Source organism: Apis florea, unplaced genomic scaffold, assembly GCF_048593485.1.
Source record: "Apis florea isolate Af1SG1 unplaced genomic scaffold, ASM4859348v1 contig_3170_pilon, whole genome shotgun sequence".
NCBI classification, from domain to species: Eukaryota; Metazoa; Arthropoda; class Insecta; order Hymenoptera; family Apidae; genus Apis; species Apis florea.
Genome location: NW_028256714.1, coordinates 1,233,538 through 1,248,817, shown reverse-complemented (window position 1 = coordinate 1,248,817; position 15,280 = coordinate 1,233,538). Strand labels below are relative to the sequence as shown.

The following is a 15,280-nucleotide window of genomic DNA, read 5'->3' as shown; positions in this document are numbered from 1 at the left end:
GTATTGGAAGTTTTACCGATCCTTCGTGTGCCCACGTAAGAACAGTGAACGAAATGAAAGTTTCAAAATCGTACTCGGCTTCTGATTTTAGATCGCAGAGAGAGCCGTGAACTTTTTCGATAAGTAAGGCACACACGGTTCCGCGCTCAAAGACCTGTACTTTTTCAATGTTATACACCGTCGTAAATCTCGTTGGGGATGCTCGGTTGATAAATAATCCGGCGGGCCGAACGCATGCGCCTTGGCCATCGATTATTTTGATTGGTGCCAGATATTACCAGGCTCCAGTTCGTGGCAGTTTGCCACAAAGGAAAACGAAGCTCGAATTCCCCGTTAACCTCGAGCGCTCGGATAAACGATAACAAACGATATAAAAGCGTCAAAAATTTCGAAGAGTGAAACATGTTACTTATGCTGGATAAAATTGCGGGGAAAATTGCGAGGAATTGACAGTATCGAAGTTTCACGTCGATGGAAATTTCGAATTGAATATTCATGGTCAGTTTGACATGCGTGAAGGGAGGAATTTTTGAACTTTTCTTATACATAGGGTGTATCTTCGCGTAGATATGAAACGAATTGGATTTTCAATCGAGTTTTTGATTTGAGAGGCAAATTTTTGTTAAAGTTAAGGAAGAATAATGGAGAAATTTTTTGGAAGAAGGATTTTTTTTTTTTTTTTTTAAGTTCTTTTTAGACAATTTAATTGTTAACTGTATTTATTAATTTTCGTATATTGAGTCAGAGATTTTCATTCTTTTACTTGTACTTCACGTATTTTAAATATTTTGAGAACTAAACAGAAGAAATCGTGGCAAAAATGAGAAGCTAAAAAAAATTGATTAAAGAAAAAAAAACAAGATATATATATATATATATTTTTTTTTTACGAAAGAAAGGAAAAACTCTTTCCACAAAACACGTTTCATTTCTCTTGCGTATACACCCTTGCGTATGCACATATTTCCCCTCCCTTCTATTTACCCACGCGGGTATTTGCTGAAACTCGATTCAAACTCGATTCCTCCTTGCGTATTCCTGGATTCGTTTATTTCCACAGAGTTCCCTTTAAATTATATCCAGCAAATATCGTCCAGTTTTTCGAGAAAAATCCGATTCGTTCATAATCGTGGATAAATTCGATCCATTAAGAAAAATCATGAGTACGACGAAACCGACCAGCTGCAAAGAGGCGATCCGAATGTGGGAGGAAGAGAATAAACAAGACGCCTCGACCGCGAAGGAAATGATCCTCAGCTTTCGATGGCCGCCCATAGAAAAAATGGACAATTCTCTGGCGGTTTTGGTCAATTGTGAAAAGCTCTCCCTCTCGACGAATATGATCGAAAAGATTGCGGGTAAACGTATCTTTTCTCACTCCATATTTCGTTATTTTTACCGCTTATTCTTTAAATTTCTCGAAATTGAAATTACTTTCGAATTCGATGATTTTTCATTCTAATCGTAATATATATACACGTCTCCGTTTAAATTCGAAGAATTCAACGATTGTTTCGAATAATTCGAATACGTATCGCGAAGTGTTCATTAATTCGAATTTATGATCGAGAATAATGAAATTGACTGGGCAAATAATTTCACGTAAATGGAATTACGTTGCGGGTCACGAGAAATGGATCGTAGTTACTGGTCGACTTCCTTAATTGACGTTTAATCGCATCACGATTAATACGACTAGATCGAACGAAAATTCGATTATAAATGGATCTTTCTAAACATCGTGCAAACATCTCTTGGATTCGTTATATTTTGAAATCCACATATCCTCTCTTTAATCATTTTCTGGTTTAATTTATTCTTACAAGAGTCTCATAATCGTTCTTTAAATTAACAAATTTGATCCTTGTTAATTTTTGTCCTTTAACTAGCTTGAAACTTTGATAAAATGGTGAAATTCGATTATTAAATTACCTTCTTAAAATTTTCAGTCGAATCAAAATGAAATTAAAAAAATTGTCGAAACAGGAATCGGAACGTTGAAGAATCTGAAGATCCTCGCGTTGGGCCGCAATCTGATCAAATCGTTCGCCGGATTGGAGCCATTGGGCGACACTCTCGAGGAACTTTGGATTTCGTACAACCTGATCGAGAAAATGAAGGGAATCAACGCGATGAAAAATTTGCGCGTCCTCTACATGTCGAATAACCTGGTCAAAGATTGGCACGAGTTCAATAGACTTCAGGAACTCACGAATCTTCGTGATTTACTTTTCGTCGGAAATCCATTGTACGAGAGTCTCGAGGTAATTTCACTCTTGATCCTTGAGCTCGCGATCATTGTAATGGTCATTTTCGTAATTTAAAGAATTAGGTTATGATCAAAAGAATAAAAATCTTATTACGAGTTTAATATTTTTTGTTTGATTGAAGGAGTGAAAAATTCGACGACGATGTTTGATTTAATTTTCAGGTTGAAATCTGGAAATCGGAGGTAGCTAAACGTCTGCCAATGTTAGAAAAATTAGACGGTGAATTGATCATACGAACAGAGGAAACAGAGACTTCGTTGCAACTTGACAGTCCTGTGCAAATATGAAGACCAGTGGATTGTTTATAAATCTTTTTTCGATTGCTATATTTTTATATTTTATTTTATAATTTATTTGATAAGCTATTTATTTCTCGTCCGTTTACTTTTTCTATTATTTTTATTTCTATGCGATTTTAATTTTGTATGCAAGTATACATGTACAAAGTTGTAAAATAAATATTTTTGTAAAATCAATCAATAATTCGATCATTCTTTGCGATAAAAAAAAGATATAAAAAAAGAGCATAGCATATCTCTTTTGCACAACACGAAAGAGAAACATATCTCTATAATATAAAATAGAAGTGAATCGAGGAAAGTGAGGTTATGTAAGTAAATGGGACACAGCGATAATTTCGTACATTTATATTAATTTATTCGTCTTACGATACAAGACAAATCGTACATACGTTTCTGGTGATTGTAAAAGGTTGAAAAAAGCAAATAGAGTTCGATTGGATTCGATGCACGAGATAATACCGAGGATCGGACAGACGACATTTTTGAGAGATCATCGTTTCTTTTTCTTCTTCATCATTTTCATTATATATATTCTTAAATTCATTTTCACGTATTTCTTTTCATATCCTCTTATATTTTTCGAAGGCGTTCGCGATATAGATACGAAGATTTCTTCGTCGATCTTCTCCTCCAGTTTCTCTTCATTTTTCTTTCTTTCTTTCTTTTTTTTTATTCGTTTCTTATTATTTTTTTTTTTTTTTTTAAATTATTTTTATTATTCTCGCGTGTGTACGTACGTACGTGTGTATGTAGACGCAAACGAGACGCGCGTGAATAAACGGTGCAATAGAAAAATTGACGAGTGTGCGTTTTGTCGTTCACATTTCCCCATACCGAGATCTATGTTCCTAGTTACTTTTTGGTCGCCAATCGATCGTTGTCCTCGCATCTAATTTCTTCTTATTTATCCCCCGCCACTTTACACCCTGCCTTCCACATCTTTTTCAAAGGGACTAGGCTAACTAACGATCGAGATTCGAGAAAAAGGCGAGACTGTTTCGCGAATTGTTCTCGAATCTTTGATCACTCGTCCGAATTTCGTCGAATCGATCGATTCGATTTAGAGACACGAAACGCGGCGTGTCGAGAGGAGAGTTTATCAGGGAGAAACAGGTGTGTAGAAAGATTTCAGATTGTACGAGCAAAATCAAACACCGCGATCATCCCCGACAAAGAGGGGGGCACAGATATACGCGAGGATAAGGTGTGTACAGACACTTTCGCCGGTTTTTTTTCTTAATTATTCGATTAAATTCATTATACATATGCGTGTAACGTGTGTGTATGTGGTGGTTTATCCGCGTATACATCCTTACGTACACGTGCAACACGGGCGCAAGAGATCATCGTTCGTCCATCATCGAATTTTCATTTCTCTCTTTTCTTCCCTTCCTTCTTTCGTCAATTCCATTCTCGTTTTTTCCCCCTCTTCTTATTTCTTATTTACTTCTTTTTTTTTTTTTTTAGATCGATCATTTCAACCTGTTTCGATTTCGGCCGAAATTTCCGTCGCGATGCGAGATTCGACGAAAGAATCCGAACTCGCGCGAGTATGCGCGAAGGGACGTGCAAAAGTATTTGCAACTTCGAGAAACTGTTTCGAGAAGAGTTTCTCATCGATGAAATCCAATGATCGTTGAATCCATCCGATGAGATTTTTTTTTTTCCCCCAGGTTTTTAGTTTGAACGGGTTTAAGTTGACGCTTTTCCTCAAACATTTACGCTCGCTTCTGCCTCACCTTGCGTTTAATACGCGCGCGAGATCGGGATAAAAGTGTCGCTGGATTATAATTATACTGGATCGAGAAGTGAGAAACGACGCGGTGGAAAGATAGAAAGAGACATTAGCCAATGATGAGTAAGAAAAATATCGTATATCGACTCTCTGCGGGATTTGCTTTGTAATCGTCGAGGCGATGCGAATCGGCGATGAATATTTCGTTACTTTCAATAACATGGCGCGTTGTACACATATATTTATTTCAATTCATCCCATTTCCTCGTTTATTTATTATCGGTTTATAAATTTGTATTTAAAGGGAGCAACGAGACACTTCCCCTTCGATGGACGTATCGAGATTCGTAATGAAATCTCCCTGCCATCCCCTGTTTTGATCTTTCGTTTTTGATCTCGAAAAAAGAAGAAGAGTCCCTCCCCCCCGTTTTTTCGAAACGTTTTACTCCTGTGTCATGGCCGTTTAGCATTGCTTCGAGTTTTCGACGGTCTCGACGATAGCATTTTTTTTTTCTTTTTTTTTTCTTTTTTTTTTTTTTTTTTTCTTAACATTTATCCTTAGACACATCACGCTGACAAATTTAAACGATTTTTTTTTTTTAACAATATTTTTCTTCTTTTTATATCTCGCTCTTTTTGCGATCGGATTTTTTTTTTTTTTTTCTTTCTGTCCACACAAAAATAGTTCTGATAATATACATATGCTCTCTCTCTCTCTCTCTCTCTCTTTTCTTTTTACTCTCTCTCTATATATTTCGTTTCCTTTCTGTATTATTTAATTTTCTTTAGTTACCAACACCGATTATATTCAACACGATTTACACTGAGAAATGTCTGACAAGGGTGAAACGAGGGAAAGAGAGTCGACGAGCTTTCCGCGGGGATGGATTGTTTTTCTCCTTTAGCTTCTCTTTTCTTTTCTTTCTTTTTTTTTTTTTTTTTTTTTCATTTTATTTTCTTCCTTCTTCTTTCGATTATCGAAATTTTAACATCGATCCTTTAAACAACCGAAATTTTTCCCTTTTCCGCGGTGCTGCTCTCTTGTTTCGTTTCTCGTCAGCCCCCCGTTTTACGTCGAGGCGAATCGTTGCTTCTGCTTCTTCACGAAGTCGAGGGCCATCTTGTCGCCGACCCTCGTCTCCAGAATCTGGAGAATCGGATGATCTGGAATGAAGGATAGTTTAATTAACGTATAATAAATTTTTGAAACGAAGAACAAAAAAATTCTTAATGATTCTTTATGACAATATTTAATTTACGTAACCGCGATTGCATAAATATATCAGCAATGGAATAACGATGTCAGATCAAACCAGACTTTAAATTTCGAATCCATATTTGATCTAATCTTAATTGGTCACTAAAATTGTTTTACCCTTCCAACGACACAAAAATCACACTAGCATTTAATAAAGTATCAATTAATCTTACAAAAACCATTCCTCGAACAAATATAACGTTTCTATTTCGCCTCTTTCGATTGCCAAGCTTCAAGAAATTAAATGAATCGAGCTTACTTCGATTCTTTTGATGCATCAAAGGTAATTCGGTGTGTTTGAGGCCGTGGAAATTGTCTATGCTGGCGTTCGTGTCGGTAACACCAGGTATCGTGCTCAATCCTAAGAATGCTTCGCCCGCGAAGTCATTCGCCGTGAGGACGTCGTGATCCATTACGGTGAACAGCACCATGGCATCTGGACTTCGACACTGGTCCACGCTCACAGAGCTACGAACAAGGATTCGTGATTTAACGACAGAAAAATATGTAAAAGATATGTGAAAATATGAATAATTATCTAATAAAGCAAAAAAAAAAAAAAAAAATCATAACTTTTGACTCAGAAATTATATTTAGAAAAGTATATAATAATTTTTGGGTATACCTCGAGATATGATTTGATGTTAAGATGTAGTTCGGATGGTTTATAAAAATTTATATTTCTCACATTTATATTTTTCGTATATTAATATATACTTTTTTTCCAAGATTAATTTTTCAATGTTTATTTAATTTCTAATTTCATTTGAAACAGTTGCAGATTTTTCTTTATTATCATAATTAATAATTTCTAAATATTGAAAAGTTGCCGCGCTTTCTGTTCTATAAATTGTCGATAAGTTAGGCAAGGATTATTAAAAACTTCGGTCAGCGCCATCTCGCGTTTGGACGCGAGAAGCTTCGACTTGTTATTAGCATAGCAGGATTTATAAGGAGGTATACGTACTCATAAACAAGGAGAGCAATAGTGTGCGACAAGGAGAGAGAAAATATTTCGATGGCGCTAGGGAGAAAATTAATTAATTATTAATTTTCCGCTGAAAATTTCTAAACTTTTAAATTTGCATCTTAAAGTTGAAACTTCTAACAAGTTTCTCATATAAATTTTAGCGAAAAATTTCTTTCAATTAATTATTTATGAACAATTAATTCGTCATATTTCTCAATGCATGGGAGACGCTATATTGAAAAATGATTAATTGTTAATTTTTAACTAAGAATTTCTATAATTTTCTAATTGCATCTTGAAATTAAGACCTCGGACAAGTTTCTCGTATCAATTTTAATGCGAGCTTCCTTTTCATTAATTATTTATTAACGATTAATGCATCGTACTTCATAATAGATCGAAGATATCATCTTGAAAATCAATTAATTATTAATTTTCTACTAAAAATGTATGCACTTTTAAGCTTGTATTTTAAAGATAGAACTTCAGACAAGTTTCTTTTAACAATTTTAATTTAAACTTCTTTTCCAATAATTTTTTATTAACAATTGTTTTAAAGAATATCTTAGTCGCGAATTCTCACTCCAGACTTGAATAACAAACAATCAATTTATTTGTATAAATAACAATAAAATTACGAATATAAATTATACGTGAACGTAGGAGATGAATCAATATTTAAGATATATACATTCATATCTAAAAATAAATCTCATAAAAATGTTAAATTAATGAAAAACGTATTATATTATATCAATCGCAACGATATGATGAATTAATTTTTAATAAATAATTAATTAAAAAGAATTTCTCATTAAAATTTATATGAGAAACTTGTTTCGAGTTCTAGCTTCAAGATACAAATTTAAAAGTTTAGAAATTTTCAACAGAAAATTGTTAATTAATTAATTTTCTTTCTGGCGCCATATTTTTTTTCTGTCTCTCTTGCACATTATTGCGCTCCTTGTTTATGAGTACGTATACCTCCTTATATATCCTGCTATGCTAATAACAAGTCGAAGCTTCTCGCGTCCAAACGCGAGATGGCGCTGACCGAAGTTTTTAATAATTCTTGTCTAACTTATCGACAATTTATAGAACAGAAAGCGCGGCAACTTTTCAATATTTAGAAATGTTAATTCAATAATAAAGAAAAATGTACCTAAATTTTTCTCATGAACAAAGTGTACTTTATATTTCCATATATCGTTAAATTCTATATGTATTTTTATATTTTTTTTATAAATTGCGGATGCAATAATAATATAAAAAGATAAATATAAAACAAATAAATATATATAAAATTCTATAAATTTTTTATATACAACTTTCTTTAGATTATATTTTTCCGTTTGTAAAATTGTAAAGTTTAAAATACAATGATGTTTTAAAAATCCAAGAAAAATATTGAGTGTCTTTTATTTTTCTGATACCCAAATTATAAATACAGATAAAAATTTAAAAAATTTTGATTTTGTAGGAAAATATAATCCGAATAAGATGAAATGAAATTTTTCTATTTTCAAAATTAAAAGTTTTCTACACGTAGAATATATTTCTATCGAATAATAAAAATACTTACAATTCAAAACATTCGTCGAACATAGGATTCAAAGTTTTCTTTTTCACGTTGGTGTGCTGCTCGGCACAGTGTTCAAAGATTCTTCGTGGCAACAGTTCGATTATCACGAAAGGATCACTGTAACCATTTGGATCTAGCGGTATCACGTCTCTGGCATTTATAACTTCGACGCATAAAGAGTCGTGATTTAAATATGCTCTCACTGTTAGAACGCCATACTCAGAGGATACGGTATTTAGTTGGTCCTGAAATGAATTTTAATTTATTATATTAAATTACAATTTGTTTATAGTATAATTAAAAATATGTTTCTAAAAAAAGGAAAAATTATTTATTTTATATTTTATATTAACCTGAAGTCGTTGTCGATAAAATCGGTCAATTAAAAATGTTGTATCCATTTTGTGATACTGAAGACGTTCTTCGACATTCAAGAAACTTTGACAGTGTAGTACTTCATATGACAAACCTTTTTCATCCTCGTGGAAGAATTTCACTAATAAATCAAGAGCCTCGTGAAGTCTTTCGTAAAACATCGCTGGTTTATCCTGTATAAAAATTTTTCAATAAATTAAACTATACCAATATCAATTCTTTCTTTATCTATTGATAAATATTTAAAAAATAATCTTTTAGAAAATATCACAGATATTAATATATTCGTAAAAATAAATAATTTTTATTTATAGAATTAAAATTCCATTTACTCCCGCATTTCCATCCATTTGATTGCTCAATTCGGCCAACACCACTTCCCAGATGTCTTGAAGGACTCGATTGAAATTTACCGAGAGCAGAGCCGAGTTTAGCACTACCAAGTGCATGTCTAAATATTCGAGCAATGGTGCAATAGCCTCCGAAGTGGGTAAACTGTCTGGTGACCAAGCCAGATGAAACATTGCTTTCTTCAATGGTGGTCTCATCTGCGAATTAATTAAATCAAATTGTTTTTTACATTCATTCATGACAAATCATATAAGAAATGAAATAAATGCTCTTTTTTTTTTTTTTTTTGCTAAAGATATTCTTTCATAATTGAGGATATTGTTAATTAAGTTTTGTAAATCACAAGCTGCTTACCAATATATGTATGCATACATGAAATTTTATAAATAAATTAAAACTTCTCAATCAATTAATTATCTTATTTCCTTATAATTCGATCTAAGATTTGTTTCCTATTGTAAATCATTTTTATAAGCCATTTTTGGACAACGATGCAGACCTTCGTGCCAATTCTTGAAACGATTTGATTTATAAACAGCAACATTTGTCCTGGCGTCTGTTCCAAAGGTGACGTCAAAGCATTTCTCCATTGCATTCGTGCAGAATCGCCTGCCTGACACTCCAAGGCTGTCAAAAGCTTTTCGACGAGCAACTCCTCGCCTAATTTCAACAGCCATCTTCGAACGTATTCAAGGCCGTTGATAGCCACGCACATCTGCAAAATTGTTTTATTTTGTTTAAAATTATCCAACGATCCAACTACCATCGATGAAAATTTTGCTGTTTATAACAAATTAAGTCTATTATTTTGCATTTCTAATTGTGCTAAATCAAGTGCAACATTTAAGCATGTTTGAAATGTTATTGTCTCATTTATATTGGTGATGAAGTATCGTTTGATATCGCTATCACTAATTTTTGCAAAGCAGTATCGTGTTATACTAAAGCGAAGCGGTCTCTACCTCAACGATTACCTCGTCTGTTGTCTTATATGGCGTCTGGTCTTCGTAGTAACCGCTTTCTGCTAATTTTTGATGAATGATCTCTGCGTAATACGCTGCCGAACTGCATATAGCCTGTAAAAATTAGGCAAATTAATAAATCGTGAATAATTTTGAAAACAGACACGTAGATTTTTATATAATTTTATAAATAATAATTCATTCTTTTTTAAAGAATTTTTTTGTGAATATTTTTTAATAATTTGTATTTGACTTTTTCAAAATATTCAATGTAAAATTGGCAATTTTTCTTAACTACCTTCTCGAGATTAATAATCTTAAAAGTTCTAATGAATAAGAAATTTTTTAATTCAATATATTTTTGAGATTGCAAATATTATTACTTACGTCGACAACTTTTAGAACCAAATTGTACGATCCAGCAAGATCCGGCCACGCCAACTTTTTCCAAAATTCTTTGATCTATGGGCATACCGTGGTATAAATTTAAAATCACGAATTTTTCATTCCAAGAAGTAATTTTTAAATTAAATTGATCGCACGATAATTAATTCGAACATTTGATCTCATTTTTTAATATACCTGATAGAAGCATGCTGTAACATCAATGGCAGAGGTACCGTGTTTCACGATGTAGTCACCGGTACAGATCCGATCAAGCTCGGCCGATTTCCTTACGCGTTGAATCGCCTTCAATTTAGCCAGATCCAACCATTTGTCGACAGCTGGTCTGAACCACTCGTAATATTTGCAAATCGCCAAAGTTTTATGGTCGGATTGCGGCAGGTTCTCCTTCATGCTAAAAATATTACATTCCCTTTAAACGTGGTATTTTCTCACTCGCGACTTTTAATAAGAAATAGACGTTACCGTTAGTAAAACATCGTAGTAACTTTCTAACCTCAAAGCGAAAAGTGTTCGATTTCAAATATTCAAGATTTATTCCCTGTATTTAACGTTCCAATTCGATTCTTCAAATTGCTAACCATTTTTTCAGATTTCTCAAATGTAGTTTTCCAGTAGATAATTTATATTTTTCGTAATAAGGGAATTGAAAGTAATATATCGATAGTTACGTGACGAAGTCCTGCAGAGCCAAGTATAACTCGAACATTGGCGTTCCAATTTCCGCTCCAGGTGGTAGCACGTACTCCTCGTCCGCGTTTTGATGAAGTTGAAGACAAGCTGTCGTCACCCTGGCTCCAAGCTCGTTTTGCATCTATCGAATACATTTCTTTCGATGAAACCGAAGGACGACGGACAATCGTCTCATACTACTTGTGCTTTGGAAGTATTTTTATATTTCCACCATTTTTTCACTTTGCACGCAAGCTTCCTTCTTACGCATATCCATATTTTTCATCGATGAAATTAATGATTTTTTTTTTTTTTTTTCGAAAAGATTATATTCTCGAAATTTTATTAAAATAAAAGAGACTAGCTCCTCTCTAAGAAGCTTAGAGAATGCGAATCGGTTTTATTGCCGGGATGTGATACTCGCGAAAAATGAAATCGTCTGAAAAAGTAAGGTACATATTTCTAACTTAGAATATGACGTTGGCAAACGGTCCATATTACGATAACGAAGACAAAGTGGGAATGACTGTCTAAGCTTGGGAGCTTAACTGTCATGCCACTCGTTTAGGATAACCACGTTCCTCAATTTTTCACCTACTTTTCTTTCGTTATCTGTATTAGTCCAAATTTTTTGACTTTCTTCCTCCAATGGAAACGAAAATTACAAAGAAATTATAATGCAATCTGCATTATGGAACTATTTCTAGCATTCAAATTTTTAGTATAACATGAAATTTTACAACGGATAGAATTGTTCTTAAAATTATTCTCCAATTTTTAATTTTACATATTCTCCAAATAAATTTTTAGAATTAAATATCGAATGGTGATAAATAATAAAAAATAATTGATACATGGCGAATTTAACCGAAAAAAAGAAAAAAGAATCAGAGTTACAGAATTTCCCTTGGGATTGGCAAAAAAAAAAAAAAAAAAAAAAAAAGGGGGAGATTATATCGAAACGAATAATACGTTTTGGAAACTTGCGTAAAAAATGTTGGACCCTACAGATAGAGAGAGGTTAATCGAGGCCTTGATAGGGACGTTTAAATGGCTGTATGCGGAAAGCACATCGCTGGAGGTGCAAAAAAAGAAAAAAAAAATATTGATTCGGGAGTTTGATATCCTGTGGCTACGAATAATGCTATTTTCTTTTGAATTTTGTTGGAAATGCGTGAGGGAAATATTATTTGATGGACAATAATACCGTGTAGCTTTTATTTATTACTCTCTTTTTTAATAATTTAATTAATATTTAAAAAATTAAAATGTGTTCCTAGATATTAATAATGGAGGTATTAAAATAAGAATTGTTTGAAGTAAACTAGAAATTTATCAACGAAAAAATATTAAGTTTTAATTTTTAATATTTTCGAAAAATTAAAATTTTCCAATAGAAACTTTCATCCCAATAAACTGAATTCCAAGTCTGAAATTTAATTCTAATGAAATTCAAGATGCGTCGAACGCACATACTTCAAAATGTAGTGCATAAAGTAGTGAAAAATCAGTCACAGAATATCAGCCCGAAATTTCATCGTTTAAAATTCTCCAGGTAACCAAATTACTACGATCGAAAGTCAATTCTATTTGCACAATAACATAAGAATAACAATGTTCATTTAGCGCATGCAATCGATGTAGTATAATGAATCAGTCAACGAGTAAAATGAAAAAAAGGGCAGAAAAAAATATTTTTATTATCGAAGATTATTCCTCGATATAACTCTCTTTAGAATTACTTGTAACCCCTTAGATTTAAAAGAGGAAATTTTTTTCCAATTTCAATCAATATAATTCCTGTTTAAATAATTACCAATCGTATGTTTCTTTGCGAAATGAATTGCATCTTCAAATAGAGACATCTAATGGCAATTGTATGTATATACTTTTTAAAAGTTAACGGAGATAACTTACTTATCGACTGAGCTAAGTAGTAGATACGTATCATTTATGCGATGTCCGTCTAATTACGCGAAAAGATCCATGCTAAGTGTGTGACATGCAGCTAAATAATGTTGTTCTATAAAAACGATAAACGTGTGTGCACCCCAGGATGAAGATAAAAGAGCTGGCAATGGAAAGCAACGTGATGCTTTACAGAGTGGCCTTTCGCATATCCGACGTCCCGTGAAAGATACGATGAAAAATTACACGCTTTTACATCGCGTTTAAGCGCCGATGGAAGGAAGCGGGAACGATTCGCTCGGGCAGCTTTTCATTCACCCATTTCCTTTTCCTTCGTGAAACCATTGGAATTGATATGTATTGTGATTTTTTGATAAATGTACATATATTTTTTACATCTCTTCTCGATATTTTATTTTATTTTATTTTCACCTCTATATTTTTTCTTTTTTTCCTGTTCATCGCGCATGTTTCTTTAAAATTATTCCGAGAGAGAGAAAATTTTTTACCCAACCTGATATTTTTCTTCGATTAATATATTATTTTCCTATTTCGTTGTAATAACGTTTCCTTTTCGATGACACACGAATTCTTCTTTATCATTTTTTAATTTCCATCAAGTATGCTTTAACTTCAAAGTACATTTAATAATTTTACTTCGATCAATGAATTGTTCGGATATCGGATGCTATTTGTTTCTAAAAGATTTATTATTTATTAGTTATTCGTATATATGTACAATATATCATATGTGTTTATTGTATGAATATCGATGATGTATTCAATTACGAATGAACATATTTTAATATACATGATCAAATGAAATAATATCGAGTCGTAATGAATAATACCCGTTGCAAAGGAAATTAATAATTAAATTACGAAGGTAATTTCGCATATACCTTTGAATTGAAAACATTCTTTTATACATTATATATAAATAAAATAGCCGATACAAAATATATACAATTGTAAAGTGTTCAATCGTAATAATTATCGTTTAATTAATAATTACGTTCGATTCGATCCCCTATCCATCGGCGCTTTTCTAAAAATTGTCAAATGTATTATTACACTTACGGATATCAAAAGCTTGGTTGAAAAGCTACATACAAGTGTAAAACGGTAGATTGTCGACTGTTAATTAATTAAAGTACATCTGTAGTTTATTATTTTCTTGACCTGTCTTTAAGTCAAAAAAAAAAAAAAAAAAAATCCACTTTTCATTCTTAGAGAAATCACTTTTTCCCCCTTTGATCTTGTGAAATGTTTCTCGTGTGCGCAATAAAAATTATATCACTACTAATTTACTCTCGATATTATCAAAAAACTACTCGAAGAGAATTTGATTCAAATTCAAGCGTCATTGGTGGAAAAAAAAAAAAAAAAAAAGAAAAGAAACTAAATACTCGTCTACTTAAGCAAAGAATAGATATCTCCTATCTTTCCAAACTTCAACTTCGTGTAATTCCAAATTTAATACTAATTCGAAAGGAGCCATTATTTACAAGAAGTAATCAATTAAGAACGATATTCAAAAGGAACTACCAGCTAATCAAACCGCCTTCTATTTTATTCGCGTACGTTGTAGAAAAAATTTTCACTTTTCTCGAAAATTTAACGATTTAATCGTTTAATTCGAACTAATCTCAATTCATCTTACTTTACGAGAGAAACGTACGCGAACAAGGGCAAGCGTTCTCGATACGACAATTGAACGTATCACATATACAAGGAGATCGAAGAAGAAAGAGTAGAATAGAAATAGAAAGAGAACAGGGTTTTTAACAGTTTGTGGTGGCGATGAAAAAGTACCTCGGATGTGTTCTCCATGTGTTTCGCCACGTGTTCCGCCAGCTATGGACAAACATCTCGTGTACAGTAAGATCGCGATGACCTGACGGACATTTCAAACTCGTCCCCGTAATCCATAATCGTCCAATCCTCGTCCAAACCTGGCCTTCAGGTCACTGCGATTCCCTTATCTATAGGGTGTCCCTGATCGTTCATAGATTCCTTTCTTTCTCTCACTTCGATTTCTTTAATATCGTTTAAATTTACTCGAAATCTTACTCTATCTAATTAATTTCCTGGAACACCCTATATATAAAGAGTAAAATGTTCTGTATTTATTTCGATGCAACGACGTCGACCGAATTCGCAGAAATTTCGATTAATATCTCGCGTTCGTGACATAATTAATGATAAAATTTTCATTTTTATTTTATTCTTGAAAAAGTGTCCCATCGTGATAATTCGATAATTTTAATTATCAATTTAATATAATTATTTTTTTTTTTTTTTGCTTTCTTCACGGAGAATTGGATAGATTTGTTCGTTCGTTTTTTTTTTTTTTTAAACGGAAGAATCGGATTTGTCTTCTTCTTTTTTTCTTTTTCGAAATTCATCGATTTTGATCGATGATTTGATAAAAAAAACACGATCGACGTCTTGAATAAAGCATAAAGCCAAACATAGCACATCCAGCTT

General features: G+C 32.7%; 2 protein-coding genes across 4 annotated transcripts in view; one reads left to right on the top strand and one right to left on the bottom strand.

Moving 5' to 3' along the window:
* Positions 1-54: 54 nt before the first annotated feature.
* Positions 55-2,746, top strand: LOC100869626 (dynein axonemal light chain 1). Its single transcript, XM_003692980.4, has 4 exons — positions 55-498; positions 1,061-1,358; positions 1,987-2,264; positions 2,432-2,746. Exons 2-4 carry the CDS (start codon positions 1,160-1,162, stop codon positions 2,555-2,557), a joined length of 603 nt encoding a protein of 200 aa, XP_003693028.1. The 5' UTR covers positions 55-498; positions 1,061-1,159; the 3' UTR covers positions 2,558-2,746.
* Positions 2,747-2,902: 156 nt separating this feature from the next.
* Positions 2,903-15,280, bottom strand: part of unc-13-4A (BAI1 associated protein 3) — a 91,884-nt gene continuing 79,506 nt past the window's right edge. The window contains exons 17-27 of one of the 3 annotated variants that reach the window (XM_086910214.1): positions 14,606-14,647; positions 10,882-11,024; positions 10,388-10,604; positions 10,193-10,267; positions 9,806-9,919; positions 9,343-9,558; positions 8,825-9,040; positions 8,471-8,665; positions 8,118-8,362; positions 5,825-6,033; positions 2,903-5,471 (exon numbers count right to left, since the gene is read on the bottom strand). In XM_086910214.1, the coding sequence (XP_086766340.1) occupies positions 5,377-5,471; positions 5,825-6,033; positions 8,118-8,362; positions 8,471-8,665; positions 8,825-9,040; positions 9,343-9,558; positions 9,806-9,919; positions 10,193-10,267; positions 10,388-10,604; positions 10,882-11,024; positions 14,606-14,647 (1,767 nt within the window). In that variant the 3' untranslated portion in view covers positions 2,903-5,376. The remainder of the gene's footprint in view (positions 5,472-5,824; positions 6,034-8,117; positions 8,363-8,470; positions 8,666-8,824; positions 9,041-9,342; positions 9,559-9,805; positions 9,920-10,192; positions 10,268-10,387; positions 10,605-10,881; positions 11,025-14,605; positions 14,648-15,280) is intronic. The other 2 variants (XM_086910212.1, XM_086910213.1) reach the window with 2 other exon arrangements.

What these genes read in the sequence shown, in the direction of transcription:
- LOC100869626 (XM_003692980.4), top strand. Translation starts at nt 1,160, where the DNA reads ATGAGTACGACGAAACCGACCAGCTGCAAAGAGGCGATCCGAATGTGG. An exon ending in TATGATCGAAAAGATTGCGG is followed by an intron (nt 1,359 to 1,986) that starts GTAAACGTATCT and finishes TTGTCGAAACAG; the next exon opens with GAATCGGAACGTTGAAGAAT. An exon ending in CATTGTACGAGAGTCTCGAG is followed by an intron (nt 2,265 to 2,431) that starts GTAATTTCACTC and finishes TTTAATTTTCAG; the next exon opens with GTTGAAATCTGGAAATCGGA.